Source organism: Anser cygnoides, chromosome 4, assembly GCF_040182565.1.
Source record: "Anser cygnoides isolate HZ-2024a breed goose chromosome 4, Taihu_goose_T2T_genome, whole genome shotgun sequence".
Taxonomy (NCBI): domain Eukaryota; kingdom Metazoa; phylum Chordata; class Aves; order Anseriformes; family Anatidae; genus Anser; species Anser cygnoides.
The window spans coordinates 62,063,384-62,078,397 of NC_089876.1; the positions used below are offsets into that span (position 1 = coordinate 62,063,384).

General features: G+C 39.2%; 1 protein-coding gene across 6 annotated transcripts in view; it reads left to right on the forward strand.

Moving 5' to 3' along the window:
- The window catches only part of MTMR7 (myotubularin related protein 7), a 67,099-nt gene that overhangs the window by 40,512 nt on the left and 11,573 nt on the right, over window positions 1–15,014 (forward strand). For all 6 annotated transcript variants that reach the window (XM_066996783.1, XM_066996784.1, XM_048049816.2 and 3 more), the window contains 4 exons: window positions 1,259–1,387; window positions 4,781–4,915; window positions 8,726–8,858; window positions 13,742–13,851. In XM_066996783.1, the coding sequence (XP_066852884.1) occupies window positions 1,259–1,387; window positions 4,781–4,915; window positions 8,726–8,858; window positions 13,742–13,851 (507 nt within the window). The remainder of the gene's footprint in view (window positions 1–1,258; window positions 1,388–4,780; window positions 4,916–8,725; window positions 8,859–13,741; window positions 13,852–15,014) is intronic.

Here is a 15,014-nt window from a genome sequence, read left to right on the forward strand (position 1 = left end):
GACATGTACTGTTACGTAAAATTACTACACAGACATTTTAAGAAAAAAATACTTGTAACAGCAAATTTAGCAACAGTTTTTCCTCACTAGCTATTCTCACAGTCCTTTTGAAGCCTCTGTGATTGACTGTTAGAGTTTTCCAGAGTTGTCTGAGAGGTTATATCTCTTCCTAGCCACATACTGTCCTGCCTAGTTCAGTCTTGTACAGCTGAAGTCCCCAGAATGTTAATTAATTGTGAGAAATAACAACCAAAATATGATCTGAAAGAAATTTGTTCATGCCCTCCATTGGCTTTGTTGCTGGATCATATCCATGTTAAGGAAGGCCTGTGAAGTTCTCAGAGAAGACTGAGTGTGCTGTCAGGGTTTGTTTTCTTTTTGTTAAAACAAGCGGAAAAAATGTTTGACCTCTCTTAAGATAAAGCGTAGGAAAAATGGGATCATGCATAGAGCCCGATTCACCACAGCATCTTTAACCACAAGCCCTTCCTTTTCCTTCTCCTTCATTACTTGTCTCTAGCAGTCTCAGAAACTGAATTCTTGTTGGGCATCCTAACTTCTTTATTCATCTCAGCAAGTCCCAGGGAGATAGTGAACATCCTTTTGGCCCCAGCCAGAATGCCACACACGATATCAGGAAAAGAAAGTTAGGCAGGGATCCCATTTCTGTTCCTATTTGTCTCCAGAAGAACCTCTAGTTTTTTATTTGTTTGTTGCCCGGTCATTGTGTTCCTTTGAGAAGGAAGGCATTGGCAGGGTTGCTAGCCTTTTAGTATCCTCATTTCATACAGATGAATTCCTTTTCGCCAAGTCCTTACGTTTTTTGTTATTTTCCCCAGATTTACCAGAAAATTTGGCTCTACAGTCCCCATTATAACAGAGAGATATTTGGGAATTTCAACCATTCCCATCCTTACTTCCAAATTCTGCTCTGGAGGAAGCAGCAGTTGTAAATACAACCATGCTGTACATAATGCTGGTTCTTTTCTGATTTGAATATATGTTCTCAACATGGCATAAATTAACACTTGGAAATACAGTCCTTTTAATTTTCTACTCTGGCTTTGTTGTCTGCAAGATAGAATTAACACATCCCAATTTTAGAAGACTGTTTTGAGAAATGTAGGTGATGCGTATAGCAGCTGTACTGTGCCTCTCTATTGCTTGAGAACAGGGTTCCTTGCTATGTTGTTTTTGCAGTGGAGCTGGCTAATGTTAGTTGTATTCTGTAGACCAAATAAGCAGTTTCCTTTTGCAGGTCTGTGACTCCTATCCTACAGAAGTGTATGTACCAAAGTCTGCAACTGCACACATCATAGTGGGGAGCTCTAAATTCCGGAGCCGAAGGCGTTTCCCAGCTCTTTCCTACTACTGCAAGGATAACAATGTAAGTGTGAATTTGTAGCTTTGATGTGTTTACTTATTTTGTCCTTGACTTTGTAATTCTTCTAGTAAACTTCTACAAGAAGAATCAGTGTTTGTTTAAAAAAAAAAAAAAAGATTAAAAGATTGTTGGTGTAGTCTGGTTAGTGTGGTTTTTACATATTGTCAGCAGGCACATACTGGAATTATGGTTAGATCACTCACAGACATTTAATGCAGTTATTTAAACTCAGCTTCATCATCAAGCTAACATCAAAAAAAAATTATTGCAATTCCTGTATCACAAGGAATCAAGACAAGGTACAAGAAGTCAGAGGGGCCTGGGGAGACCAGATGAGATGCAGCCTGAAACACGGGTGGCAGAAGAGCGAAGGCCAGTAGCAGGTGATTGGGGAGATGACTGGAGGAGAACAGAGGAATTTAGGACGTGGTAGCCACAGCCTGAGAGCAAGATGAGGAGGAGAAAAACTATACTTGAAACCATTGGAAAATTGGGAGTAGCCTCTCAAGAAAAAAATCTGCGACTCGACCTAGTGAGGATGGCTGAAAGAGCTACCAAATTTTGGCTGAGCACACGTGTTATGTGTGTATGATGTGTTGTGGCTTTGCTGAAGAGGCTTTCGTTGTCCTTGTCTTTCGTAGAAGAGTGCCACCTAATCCCTGTGCTAGATGTTCTCAGGGCTGAGTGAGGAGCTGCCTCACTTGCCTGTAACCATGTGGAAAAAAACTTGCACCTAGACTATTGGCACTCCTGGTTTTGGCAGCTAATGTAAAGGAGATGGGTGGACTGAAGGGTCCCATGGACTGAGTGTTTTTACATTTGTGTCCTGGGCCTCTAGGAACTGGCTTAGATCAGCTGTCATTACCAGTTAGGGGGATGGTGTCCCCCTGGTACTCACAGAAGATCTGTGTGTCTAATAGCTCCTTCTGTTTCAGTCCCAGACTGGCAACTGCATCAAGAGGTCTTCCCTGGTAGTTCTGGGAGATGGCCAGGACTGCCCAAGGACAAAGCTAGTGTGGGATTACAGGGCATCTTTGGAGTCTCCCACACAGGATGGGAACTATTTCCATAGGCTGTCATAAGCAAGAACGATAAGCTACAGTCTCCACAGAAATCTTTTCCTTGCTGTGGTCCTTATCCACAGTGAAGCTTAGGTTTAAGCTTCAGAAGGGAATGAGACATCATTTTTGACTTGTTCTTTACCCCCTTATTTCAGCAGAATTCTGCTTCAGTAAAGATCTATGGGTTTGACTACAAAACAGGAGGAAATAAAGGTTTAAATAGTAAATACGGTCTATGTATAAATTGTATATTGTATTTAATATTTAATTAAGGCCAAATTTTTCAAAATGAATCAGTTTGCATAATCAACTAAGTCCAAATACAGGCATTTAGGATTCAAAACACTTGGACACTTTCAAATCTCAGGAAAAGAACGGGTCTTGGGGGTCAGCTGGATTGCAATATATAGTGGTCCAGTTTGGGTGCATTCCCCAGTTTCGGCCTAGATGTTTTCCCCATTTCAGCTGGTGTTCAGGTTAAGGCGAAGGTTCACTTTCAGACCACCAGGGTCTGAAGTACTGTGTTCACTCCAGGACCCTGCAAGGTTCAAAGGGCTAGGAAAAGATGTGGGGTAAGATTGGTGAAGGTAGTCATTGAACAACTAGAGTAACAGCAGGCTGGGAAGAGGTCTGCTGCTGGCAGGGGGATGGCTGCCACTCATTCAGTCTTTCATAACCACTACTGTCCCATAGTAATTTGGTATGCGCAAGTTCAAATGATGTTGTGACACTACTCTGTGTCTCACAGGATCATTGTGGCTACGCTAAGATCAAACCCTGGAACTATTTGTTCAGCCTGTGCAATACAAAGTGACCTGATCTCTTGCTCCCCCCACATCCCAAGAAATGTTATAGACATATGGGCTCATCATAAGCATTTGGCCTGAGTCAGCTGGAGGCAAGCTGTTCATGGAGATAGCATATAATGATTCCTGCTTGGCACCTAATGGGTATCTAGGTCAATTTATCTTTCTAGTTTTGCACTGCTGTCAGTGCAGCTGTTTCATAAGCTGAGGCTAAACATGATCTTAACCTCAAGCTTAACTTGACAGACAAGCTGCTCTCTCCTTGTGGTGGCAGCACATATCTTAGCCCTTGAGCCCCCAGAGTGCTATAACGTAATGAGCTCCAGCCCCTACTTTCCTCAATCTTAACCTTAATCCACAACCCTAACTTTAGCCTTAGTCTTGATGTCCATATCTACCTCAAGTATGGTACACCATGGTTGAGAGAGAAATGTCTTCCTTCTATTAAAATAATAGGTTGTGAACATATTCATGAGTATCTTTTGCTTCATGAAAAAGACGTGTTAGCATATATTAAATCACTGGGAAGTGCACTGATCAGCAGGCAAAATTAAATGACTAATAATCTGGTTGCAAAAAACATTTCATGTCTGAACAGGCTCTCACACGATTCGGGGTTTATGTATTAAAGATACCCATTTTACTAACCCCTGATAGTTCAAAGACTTGGCTGAAAACAAGCATGTTCCCTCTCACAGTAATAAATAATCTGTAGGGCAGTCTGTGTGGGTCACGACCTTCAGAGTACAGATTCTCTTCATGCTTACGTTCAGCACTTAGAAAGTGCATGCATTAGCCCTGTGCCTCCTACAAACCTAGCTGCTCCCTGCCTAGCAGTGACTGCGAAATAAAACCTCCCAGTTCCACATCCAGTTCCTTCTTTCCCAGTTTCATTGAGCAGCCTGCTCCTAATGGGTTTAGGGAGAAACTCCTTTGCCTTCTTCAACAGCTCTGGCTAATAAATGTACTCCAGGAGCCAGGCTGCCTGACCCACTTCCCATGCAGTGAGGGCTTTCTCCAGAGGCAGTGCTAAAAATACAGCAGCATCGCTGATCTGGCTGCACAGTATGCATTTTTGCTTCCTGGACTCGTGGTGTCTCAGGTTGTTTAGTAAAACGTGTATTGGTGTAAGTTGGGTGTAACTAGTATCATAACCGAAATGTAAGTGACCATGCAGAGGGATCCATTCCTTATGTTACATCAGTGCTCTTGTGATTGCAGTGTTGTACTCATCGTTCTCTAGAGACCACCTTTCAGGAGATATTCCCCACGAGGGAAAAGTCTATATTTAAAATAGCTCTAAAAGTTGGATTCAAGATTAGACCTGGGCATTGGGGTATTATTGCCATAATATTCCCTTGTCTTTCTAAAAATAATCTATTTAGTAACATGCAATTCACTTTACCATTTCCATGCAACTGTACACCTATGGTGAACATCTAATAAGCTGCTTTTGTAAATGCTTCTGGATGCTAAATCATTTCTGCTTAATAAGTATACTAATTAATTTTTTATTTCTTTTCCTGCAGGCCTCCATATGTAGGAGCAGCCAGCCTTTATCTGGCTTTAGTGCTCGATGTCTTGAGGATGAACAGATGCTCCAGGCCATCAGAAAAGCAAACCCAGGAAGTGATTTCCTATATGTTGTTGACACTCGACCCAAAGTAAGTATATTGCCTTTCTTGCCCATAAAAAGACTGAATCTGGGCTGAATAAATGACTGGCTGTACTTCTGCTCTCAGTTGCACCTGTGTAACTCCACAGGTAAATCAGGATTTATCAGGGATATCTTAACTAGAAATCTTGCCCATGTTTTTCTCACTCTGAGAGTTTTATTCTTTACACTGAGTCTTTCTCTTTTTTTGTTCTTAGCAACATGTTAAGATACAGAAAAATAAATAATAACTTGGAATAGTAACGGTAAGATTATGCGATAAAAGGCTAGTTTCAACACATGCAGGAGCTAACAGTAATACTGATGAGGCTAGTGAAAAATAATTCCTGTTATAAAATTGTATTTACAGTTATTTGTAGTCTTGCAAACCTCTACCTGCTTATAATAAAACTTACCATGCAAGATCACTCCTCTAAGTGGGAGAATAAGCTCCAATCCTGAAAATTTTTCCAGTAAATGGCTTTGGTGAGACACCTCCTGTGAGAAGTGAAAAAAGCCTCAACTTTAAGTGAAGAGAGCAAAATTAGCTGGAAATTACAAAAAACTCTATTTCCAGCAGTGCTGACTTCTTCAAGAGCCAGTCAGCAGGTGAAAACACTTCAGTTTTCACTGAACTTCTCTGGAAAAAGAGTTCTGATGGAAAGAAATCTGGATACCTAGATTCCCACTCATCTCTGTCTGCACTGGGCTGTTTTACCAAAGCTTCTGTGATCCCAGGTGCCAAATGCAGCCTTGTTACAGCTGTGTAGCTACTCATGCATATATAACCCTGGAGCATGTAGGCAGTGGTAGATCCCAGTGCAAGCTGCTCATGGCATTTCTCCGGGAGACCTGAACAAACACACAGGTAAGTTATCAAGTCTGCTGCAAGGTCCTCCATTGCTCTGCTAAGCTAAAGAGCGACCTGCCTCTTTTCTCACCAGAACTAGTTGCTTGTGAAGATGATGAATATTGACAGATCCTTGAATCCAGCATTCCCAAGTACACTGTCCTTTGTTGTGATTGCTAATGTTCAAAACAAAAGATTTGGCTGTGGAGGAAAGCTTTGTTTCCACTTCATTTAAATAGGCCAGGGTGACCAAGCACAGAGCTTTTACTTTGGCTACTGCCTTTCTTCGTTTTCTTCTTCCTCTGTGTGTTTACAGAAGATGTTAATAAAAGTTTATGAGTGAAACACTTTAGTTCTACTACTCTTTAGAAAGAGAGGACTTTGTTACCTTCCACACTAAAGAAGGTGTCAGGAAAACTGGCAAGTGAGGTCTGTTCCCTTTAAAGGTTTTATTCTCCTGTTTGCTGAGATTAAACTGGGGCAGGCACAATTTAGAAATTAACAACTGCTTTAGGAGCAACAGATGGAATTTGGGTAGGTGATGTGGAAAAGTTGTTAGTAAATATTGTGGCAGCTGCAAAATTTGGCAACTGATAATATTTAAAATAAATGAGTGTCAGAAAGCCTTGCAAATTTAACCTTATATTTATTTACTTTTAAAGAGAGCTGTCTCAGATTTATTTATTTATTTATTTATTTATTTATTTATTTATTTATTTAAATGAAGGATTTCTGTGATGAAATTGCTCTGATGCAGAGACAGTTTATAACATTTTCAGTGCTGAGGATTAGGTCAGTTAAGGGCAAGGTGTGTTTCATTTAGGGCTTCTGGGCTTTCTGGTGATTCAGACATACATACAGATCTTTTTTCTGAAGCTATATGCCGTTGTCAGGAGGGACGGCTTCATGTTGCTGATATAAGAACACTGAGGTCTACTTCAAAAGAGAAAGATTAGGAGTTGACAGATGATTTAAATCTTTCTAGCAAGTCACACTGAGGGCTCTGTCCTTAGAGGACATGCTGTTCACAGGCAGTAATTTTTTTTATTGTTCCTTGACTGTCAAAGATCAGCAGAGTGCTCATTGGTAGACTAGTTCCCTTTTTTCTTCTTTCCTTTCTTCCTTTTTTTTTTTTTTTTGGTCTAGTTTCCTGTTTTAGAGTATAGGTTCTTCTGTTTTATCATGAAAGTCATGCAATGTTTCAATTCCTAATGGTCCTCCACAAATGCAACTATGCATTCCTATTGCTAAGTTCTCAAGGGAATAGATGTGTTAGAAAACGTGAAGATGGGAGAAAAACCCTATCTTCACCTTTCTGAATTAGAATAAAACAGTTGAAAAGCGGTCTCACCTGTTTACTTATGCATCTAAAATTAAATTAAAGTTCATAAAAAGGGTTCAGTTTTTAGCACTTTGAAAGTTAAGAGGTCAGATACGGGGCATGTGAACCAGTTTTGACTTATAACATAAAGCTAGACCTGTTCATTTTAGTTCGAGATTAGCTGGCAGCAGACAATCCTCCTTAATGGCCTGCATTCAGTTCCAAATTAAAATTGAATAGCGGGAGTGTGTGTGTTTGGGGTGGAGATCAAGAAGAGACACATTCTTCCCGTGACACCATTAGCTGAGTACTGAAGTATATTATTGTGAACTTCAAAAGCAACCAGAGAAGCAGCAAATCAACAACTTACAATAATAAAATAATATTTTAATATTGAAATAAACTGGAAATAAACTGGAAAATGAGTTACCTCCCTAGTCCTTTGTCCCCTAGACAATACTTGAGATACTTCATTTTGATTTTTTCAGAACATAATCTCTCTTTGCAATGAAGACGTCTCTTTTTTTTTTTTTTGTCAACTGATACCTCACAAGGTGTCTTGAAAAGCTTTGTTAGTGTCCTTCAGTATGGATGTGCAATGTGCATTGTTACTTTAAATCAGAGATCTTTCCTGAGCAGAACTTGTTAGTTGTGCTTAGAGGCATGGAATTCCTGTAATGCTGACCATTTGGAGTAAGAAATGAAAAAAGTATGGGAAATAATAAATATTAATAAATATATACAGGTTAATAAAGTAAAAGTACTTAATTTCAATCAGCTCTGTTTTTTTTATGTGTGTGGAGATCTGAATTTGGCATAAGGGGCTTGGCAGATAGCTTTCTTTTCCCCCCAAGAATCTCAAAAAGGGGGAAATAAACAGAAAATACACTTAATTTTACACGTGGGAAAACTGTACTAAAGAAGCATTTAGTGACTTTCCCAGGCCAGCAAGCAAGCAGCATATTCAAAGATAAAACTCCAGCTTCCATTTCAATGTATTTTTTTGCTGAAGCACAGCAAAATATTTGATAATGCTGCATTGTAGATGAAGATGTTTTGTGGTAATTTTGTCAATTCAGATATTTTGTGGTCTTATACAACTGGAGCCAAGACACTCTAAACTTGGGAAAACTACTCTGACTCTTCACTATTTCAAGCTTAAGAGAACTAAGCTGTATGAACTTTTGGGTGATTTGAGCAATAAAATGTATTTCTGGGAAATATATGTTCCATATGCCATGGAACGGTGTTATGGCAGATAAGACACTGCCACCTTCTGGGTATATTCTGCTAGTAAACATAACGCTGACCACAAATAAAATCAAAATGGCCTTTTAAAAGCAAAATTAAACCTTTGTGCTCTTGCAGAAGAGCCCTACATAAGCTGTGGGGTATTCTGTGTGTGTGTGTTTGATTAATACTCAATGTGTGTGAAATAGAGATCAGAGCCTTAGTGACCCAGCAGACTGCAATATACTGTAAATGGATTCCCATTGCCTAACTAGTTGCGTCGACACCATGGTAAATGCTTCCAATTTATGCCTGACTTAAATCACTCTGATTTATTGCAGTAGACCATGAGCTTTGTTTTGAAAAGAATCTGCGCTACTTGTTTTCATCCAGTTTTCCTATTTTATTTTTTTTTTGAGCTCAATGCAATGGCAAACCGAGCAGCAGGGAAGGGATATGAGAATGAAGACAACTACTCCAACATCAAGTTTCAATTCATAGGCATTGAGAACATCCACGTCATGAGAAATAGTCTGCAGAAAATGCTTGAAGGTATTACTCTTCTTTATTGAAAGCTAAGGAAAAGTTTTGACACAAATCAGAACAACTTCTTTGAAATCAGTACCAAAATAAAATTTTGTCTGGTGTACAGCATGTAGTTGCCTGCTGTCTAATGGACTTGTACCATGGATCATCACTGCAATTAGGGATGTTTTTCTAATTGTGTGAAAATCTTGTTCCATGACTGAAATCCAGGTATTGTTTACTTTAATGACAAACCTCATTTGACTTCAGTACACCTTACTGCTACTACTCTTTCCTTGTGGTTTACAATTTGATGGTAGAATGTAAACAGTTGCTTATATCTGACTAAGATGATGGTGGGAAAGACAGAAGATTAAAAAAAAAATCTCAGAAAACATATGGCTTGAGTTTTGTATTTGGTCAGTAAGGAACTCATGTATTTGGGACTTTAAATTTTAACAGAAATTTGTTCATGGCCTGTATAGGGCACATCACATCAGGTCTGTTTGTGAAACTCCCAGTCAGTGGGTGTAACCATTCAACACCTTCATAATCCCCTGTAAATTAGTAATAATCGCTTTATAAATACCTAGTGGTGTATAAACCAGCACATTGTACTGGTTTATAGCTTTAGTGTCTGGAATACATTACAGTTTAGAGGCCTTCTGGGAAAAGGGTAAGGATAAAAAGCCATCCTTGACCCACAGTTGTTTTGTTGATTTTTAACAGGCAAATAGTAAGTGCTCACTCCATCCCACGCAGTCTCAGTATTTATTTCATGTATATCATCAACAAAAGACTTTTAAATTCTTTCCCCTCCTGAATCAGCCTGATCCTGAACAGGCCTTGGTCTTGAATCGGGGGATCCCCTCTGGGGATGGGGCATCCACAGCTTCTCAGGGCAACCTGTTCTAGTGCCTCACTACTCTTACAGTGAAGAATTACTTCCTAATGTCTAATCTAAATCTATCCTCTTTTAGTTTAAGACCATTCCCCCTTGTCCTATCATTATCTACCCAAGTAAAGAGTCCATCTCCATCCTTTCCATAAGACCCGTTTAAGTACTGAAAGGCCACAAAGAGGTGTCCCCAGGGCCTCCTCTTCTCCAGGCTGAAATGTGCCTTCTGGTACCACAGGAACGTACCTTACCATGTCCTCTTCGGCCACATGTGATTCCAAGGCAGTCTGCGCAGTCTTCTGTGATCCCTGGTCAGTAACCTTGTCCAAGTGAAGGAGGAAGGCTCTGTAGTCATTGCTCTGCCCACTACAGATGCATGTGTGCTCAGCCCCACACAGGATCTTAGGTTAAATCAATAACTGCTAGGCAACTCATTTTATTTTTACTGCATCACTCCCTCCGTGGTGTATTCTTGCTTAGTTCCTTGCCTAAGGGTCTCAGAAGGGAGACTAGAAGGGGTTTTGGTGAACGACAAAACCTTGTTTGGCTGGAAGAGAGGCCTCGTGAACAAACCTTTCCCTTTGTTTGTTCAGCTTGAGCCTAGCAAGGTTAAAGTAGTAAACAACCAGCCTGGCTGCACGGGGTAGTGTTGTGTATTATTTTAGAGCCAGAAGTTCATGAGCCGGGCCCATGGCACAAACTGATAGGTAACAATTTCTGATACATTTAACAGTTTATGCTGCTTGGGGGCATAACTTCTTAGCATCGGTTCTTAAATGAGCCATAAGTTGCATATGTCTGTGTTTTTTCATAGATTTTATATTTTCTGTGTTGAAATCTCATTTAGAGACCTGACAGATAAGATTAGAAATTAAAGAAGTGAGGTTTCAAATACTTGAGGCTTTCATTGAATCTTAAGGCTTGAGGTGCACGAGGGCTGTTTTTCATGTAAAAAGCCATACAGTTTTTCTCTTTTTCCATTTGTAGAAGTGTTCCTTCATCTTATTTTTCTTGTCTCCTTTAAAATGTTATTACTGGGGAACCAGAATCAAAAAGGCTGCCAAAGACAACGACAATATCCACTTGATATGGGTTTACATTTTCATCAAGTATTTGAATATAGCTGGGTAAATCTCTAATGTAAATATCACATTACACTGCCAACATCCCCAGATGTGCCTACTGATCGTGCTATGTTGTGAGATGAGTCTGATTTGGTGCAGGAGTGCAGCAAAGGTAATTTTATTCCATTTACTGGAATTAAGCAGAAGTGAAGGTCACATGAAAGACTGCAGTTTGTTGTCAACATACAATTTTAAATAATTTCAAACACTGAAGAAATCTGAACTAAAAATGCACTTATATTAGGAATATGTTGATTTCAATTACATTTCTTTAGAAAAAAGCCGAAGCAATTAGTTTATACTTATTGCCAAGAATTTGATTAGTAAAAAAGAAAAAAATCAGCTTTGAAATTTTAATAACTTTAATTCTAACAGTTTTATTTAATTAACTTTAACATGTATTTACTCTTGTATATTTATTTTAGCATAATATAAGAGCATTGTAAATTTATATTAAAATTTAATACAGATTATTAATAATTTAAATACTAAATTTGTAGGATAATGAGATTTTTTTAAGAATATGCAAAAAGAAGTTGAGATTTCGCTTTACTCTGGAAGAAAAATGTACTTTGAGGTGCTGAAAATTCATTCCAGAAAAACAAACAAACAAACAAGTTTTATCATTGCCTCTGCTGCCTCTATCATTTTGTATAATATTGAATTTTATTATTGTTATTTTTTAAGAGAGGTGTATATGAAGAAACTTGTGCCAATTTTGATCCTGGACACAACTTCCTTGAAATAATTTTTAATATTAGAAGAAGATGTGGTACAAGATGTTTTCTCAGGAAAGATTCAGGTGCTGAGCCTGTTGTTTGGTATTTGCGAAGCGGGGGAGCCCTGTCAGGCTTCCAGGGGACAACTTAGCTTGACGTGTTTGTTGTGCACTGAGATGGCGACCCCACATGCTCTCTGTATTTAAACAGCAAACATGAGCTTCTCCTCCCCTCATACCAGGAGCACTGGTTGTTGATCAGAGCAGCCCTCTGATCCTTGGACTGCAGTGACAGATCAGCCAGAAAGAGAGCTTGAGGGGTTGGCCCACAGCCCTTCTCCTTCCTCTCCCTAGGACCCTGCTGCCAGAAAGAGGGAAACTGAGCATCAGTTGCATCCCCTTCTGGTACTTGTGCTGATGGAAGAGGCAGTTTCCACCACGTGCCCGATTTCTTCCTACCCTCCAGGGGAAGGAAGCACAGCTGGATTTCCATGAACTCTGGCATGGGCTCTTGATTTTCCTGTGCCCAGCCTATGCTCTCTTTCCCACGGCATGTGTGCAGGAGGTCTTATTTCTCTCAGATTTTGGTATCAAGTTTTTTTTTTTTTAATTTATTTTTTTTTCTCTCTCCTGAAGGAAAGAAGGTAGCAAGATTTTTTTTGTGTGCTGGTATCATTTTTTTTTCCCTGCCGCGACAGAAATGTCTTTTTCCCTCAGGATAAGCTGAATTCATAACTGAACTCAGTACTGAGGTCCAGGTTGGTGGCCAAAATCATTTGAAATATATGGTGTGTGCGTTTAATTTAGGACAGTCTGAACTTTGCTCAGTGAAGTGGTAGGTAAATATTGATTCCAATTTGGTGGTGGGAACGAGCAAAGCACTATTTCAGCTTTACCTTGGACTTTTGTAAACAGAGACAGCAGCCTCAGCCAGAATCCAGCTACTAATTGGTCATGCTTCCATCTGCACAGGAGCATTAGTCATGTGAAAAGATGTTTGCTTTCAGTGCTGCTATCTATGCATTTTTATAAATATCCTTCAAAAAGACTTTTAAAATAACCATCTGGAAGAGACCTGCGTACAAAGATTACTGGATTTCACATGGACACATTAGGCTGTTTTGTCTCTGAATTAAAAGGAGTCAGAATTTTGCCTCTGAATTAAAAAGAGTGAAGACAGATTCACTCAGACATGGTATAAATTCTGAATTTGGCTTGTAAAATTAAACTCTGGTCATGTTGAAAGAAATGGAAGTTTTGCCACCAGTCATAATGGCTCAAAATATAAGCTGAGTCTTTTAGAAGACGTCCAGAGAAAAGAGACCTACTAAGACATTATTAATTCACAGGTCATACATGAACTCAATGAAAAACATGATGTTTTCACTATATTCCTTAAATGAATTTCACAGATTAATACCTTTTTTCCTTAAAAGACAGTGTAATTGAACATGGATCAGAATAAGTGTGTAATCTATTTATGTGGTGAATTTAGTGTCTCACTCTTGAAAATAGATTACACCAAATTTTGCTAGGTATTTCTTGCTGGAATGAGATATCTGGTTTAGATTCTGATTGACTATTTTTCTTATGATATCGAAAGCTCTGTAATATTAAAAAAAAAAAAAGCATGGGTACAGTAGGATAGAAATTTAATGTTGTAAAAGCTGGGAGATTTTGTTCTTCAAACATGGTGTTAAGATAGCAAAGTTTTCAGCAAAAATGTTTTCCTTGGTGAGCTATGACTTTTCCTCACCATCAGTTGATGTCTTTTGGCTACATCTGAAATTTTAATAAGGTTTCATTCAGGGACAGGGAACTGTTGAGTGAATTGCTTTATCTGAAACACCATTATGTGTGGTGATGCTAACATCGGGATTTGGTGGGGCTGCCCCTATAGCGCTCACCAAATCCAGCTTCACCAACAAATATGGTTGTGAATAGGAGGCTATGGCATTTAGTGGTTTTCTGCCTGTCCAAAGGCAGAAATTTGTCCATTTTCTGATTCCAAGACCTCGATAATAGATAGAAGCCCCCTCTATAAAGGGTTTGAAAACTTCACTCGCAACACAACTGGGGAAGATCTGTGCCGCACAGGATGTATTTGGTAAACTGATTGCATCGGACTTCCTGTATTTACCATGCATTTAAGATGTAGCTTATTTTGCAGTTTGTGAGCTGAAATCACCTTCAATGAGTGACTTTCTGTGGGGCCTTGAAAATTCAGGCTGGCTGAAGCATATCAAAGCCATTATGGATGCCGGCATTTTTATTGCAAAGGTAAGGTGTGTAAAATAAAAACAAAACTTGAACTAACCAGATACAGAAAGTGAGGAACAAGTAACCCAAGTTACTTGGGTAACTTGTTATCTTCAGTGATGTTGTATCTGAAACTAGTGTGTCTTGTGATGCCTCGCATATGAGGAGAGAAAGGTTTTAGGTCCTATGACATGAACATTTTGCTAATAGGGTAAAAAGAGTTTGTGTTAATTTGTACTGAAGATCTCAAATGTATTATGGCCTCTACTTTCCTGTATCTTGTTATGCCATGTATTTCAATGCCCTTTCTTTACTGCCCCAGCAGTGGCTGTTGCTGCTCCTTTCCCTATTTACCTTGCCTCCTCCACTGTTTCCAGGACATTTTCTTTGCTGACAATTTCTGTTCTAGGACTACTACTTCACATGGTAGTTGTACTATAGGAATGTTAGCACTGTCCTCTGAGTTATTTAGGAAACACCTAAATTAACCTCCTAATCCAGTGCCTGTCCATTATGATGGCCAAATTCTCTAGCAGGTTCTACTCTTACGTACTTGGTAACTGCTTCAGGAAAAAAAAAAGTGTTGGCTTTGGTAAGAAATTATTTCTCCCAATCCCACCTCAAGTAGTGCAGACATTTCTCATCTACTAACAGTAATTTTGTCACCCCCTTACTTGTGCTCTGTCTCTTTCTGGTTCAGTTCTTATTTTTAAGATTATTATTACAATTTTTTACAGGCCATTTTATTTACAAGACGTGCTATATATGACCTCATGGATCTGCCTCCTAAGTAACTGCCTGTTTCTCTTGCTTTGCTTCTTCCTGCTCAGCAGCTGTAGCTTCTTACCTGAATGCCAGCTGCAAGATAAATGCCCGTGTTATTTCTCCCAGCCCTACTAGCTTCTTTAGCTTATAGAAATCAAGTCATTTACATTAGCTCTTGCCAATTTTTTTCCAGTGGCTAGTGTTTAATATCCAAAAAGTATATCCTTTGTCCATATGCTTGCCAGCCTCGTGCTTACTCAGGCTTGCATTTTGACCTGTTCTTATTTGCACAGTTCCCAGTTCTCAGTTTTTGGTCTTCTGCCCGTATGGGTTCTATTTTGGTAGAATTTACTTGTCTCTTGAGATAAACATAGATAATTTATTATTATTCCTTGTTTCCTTTTAAGCCCAAATTTAAC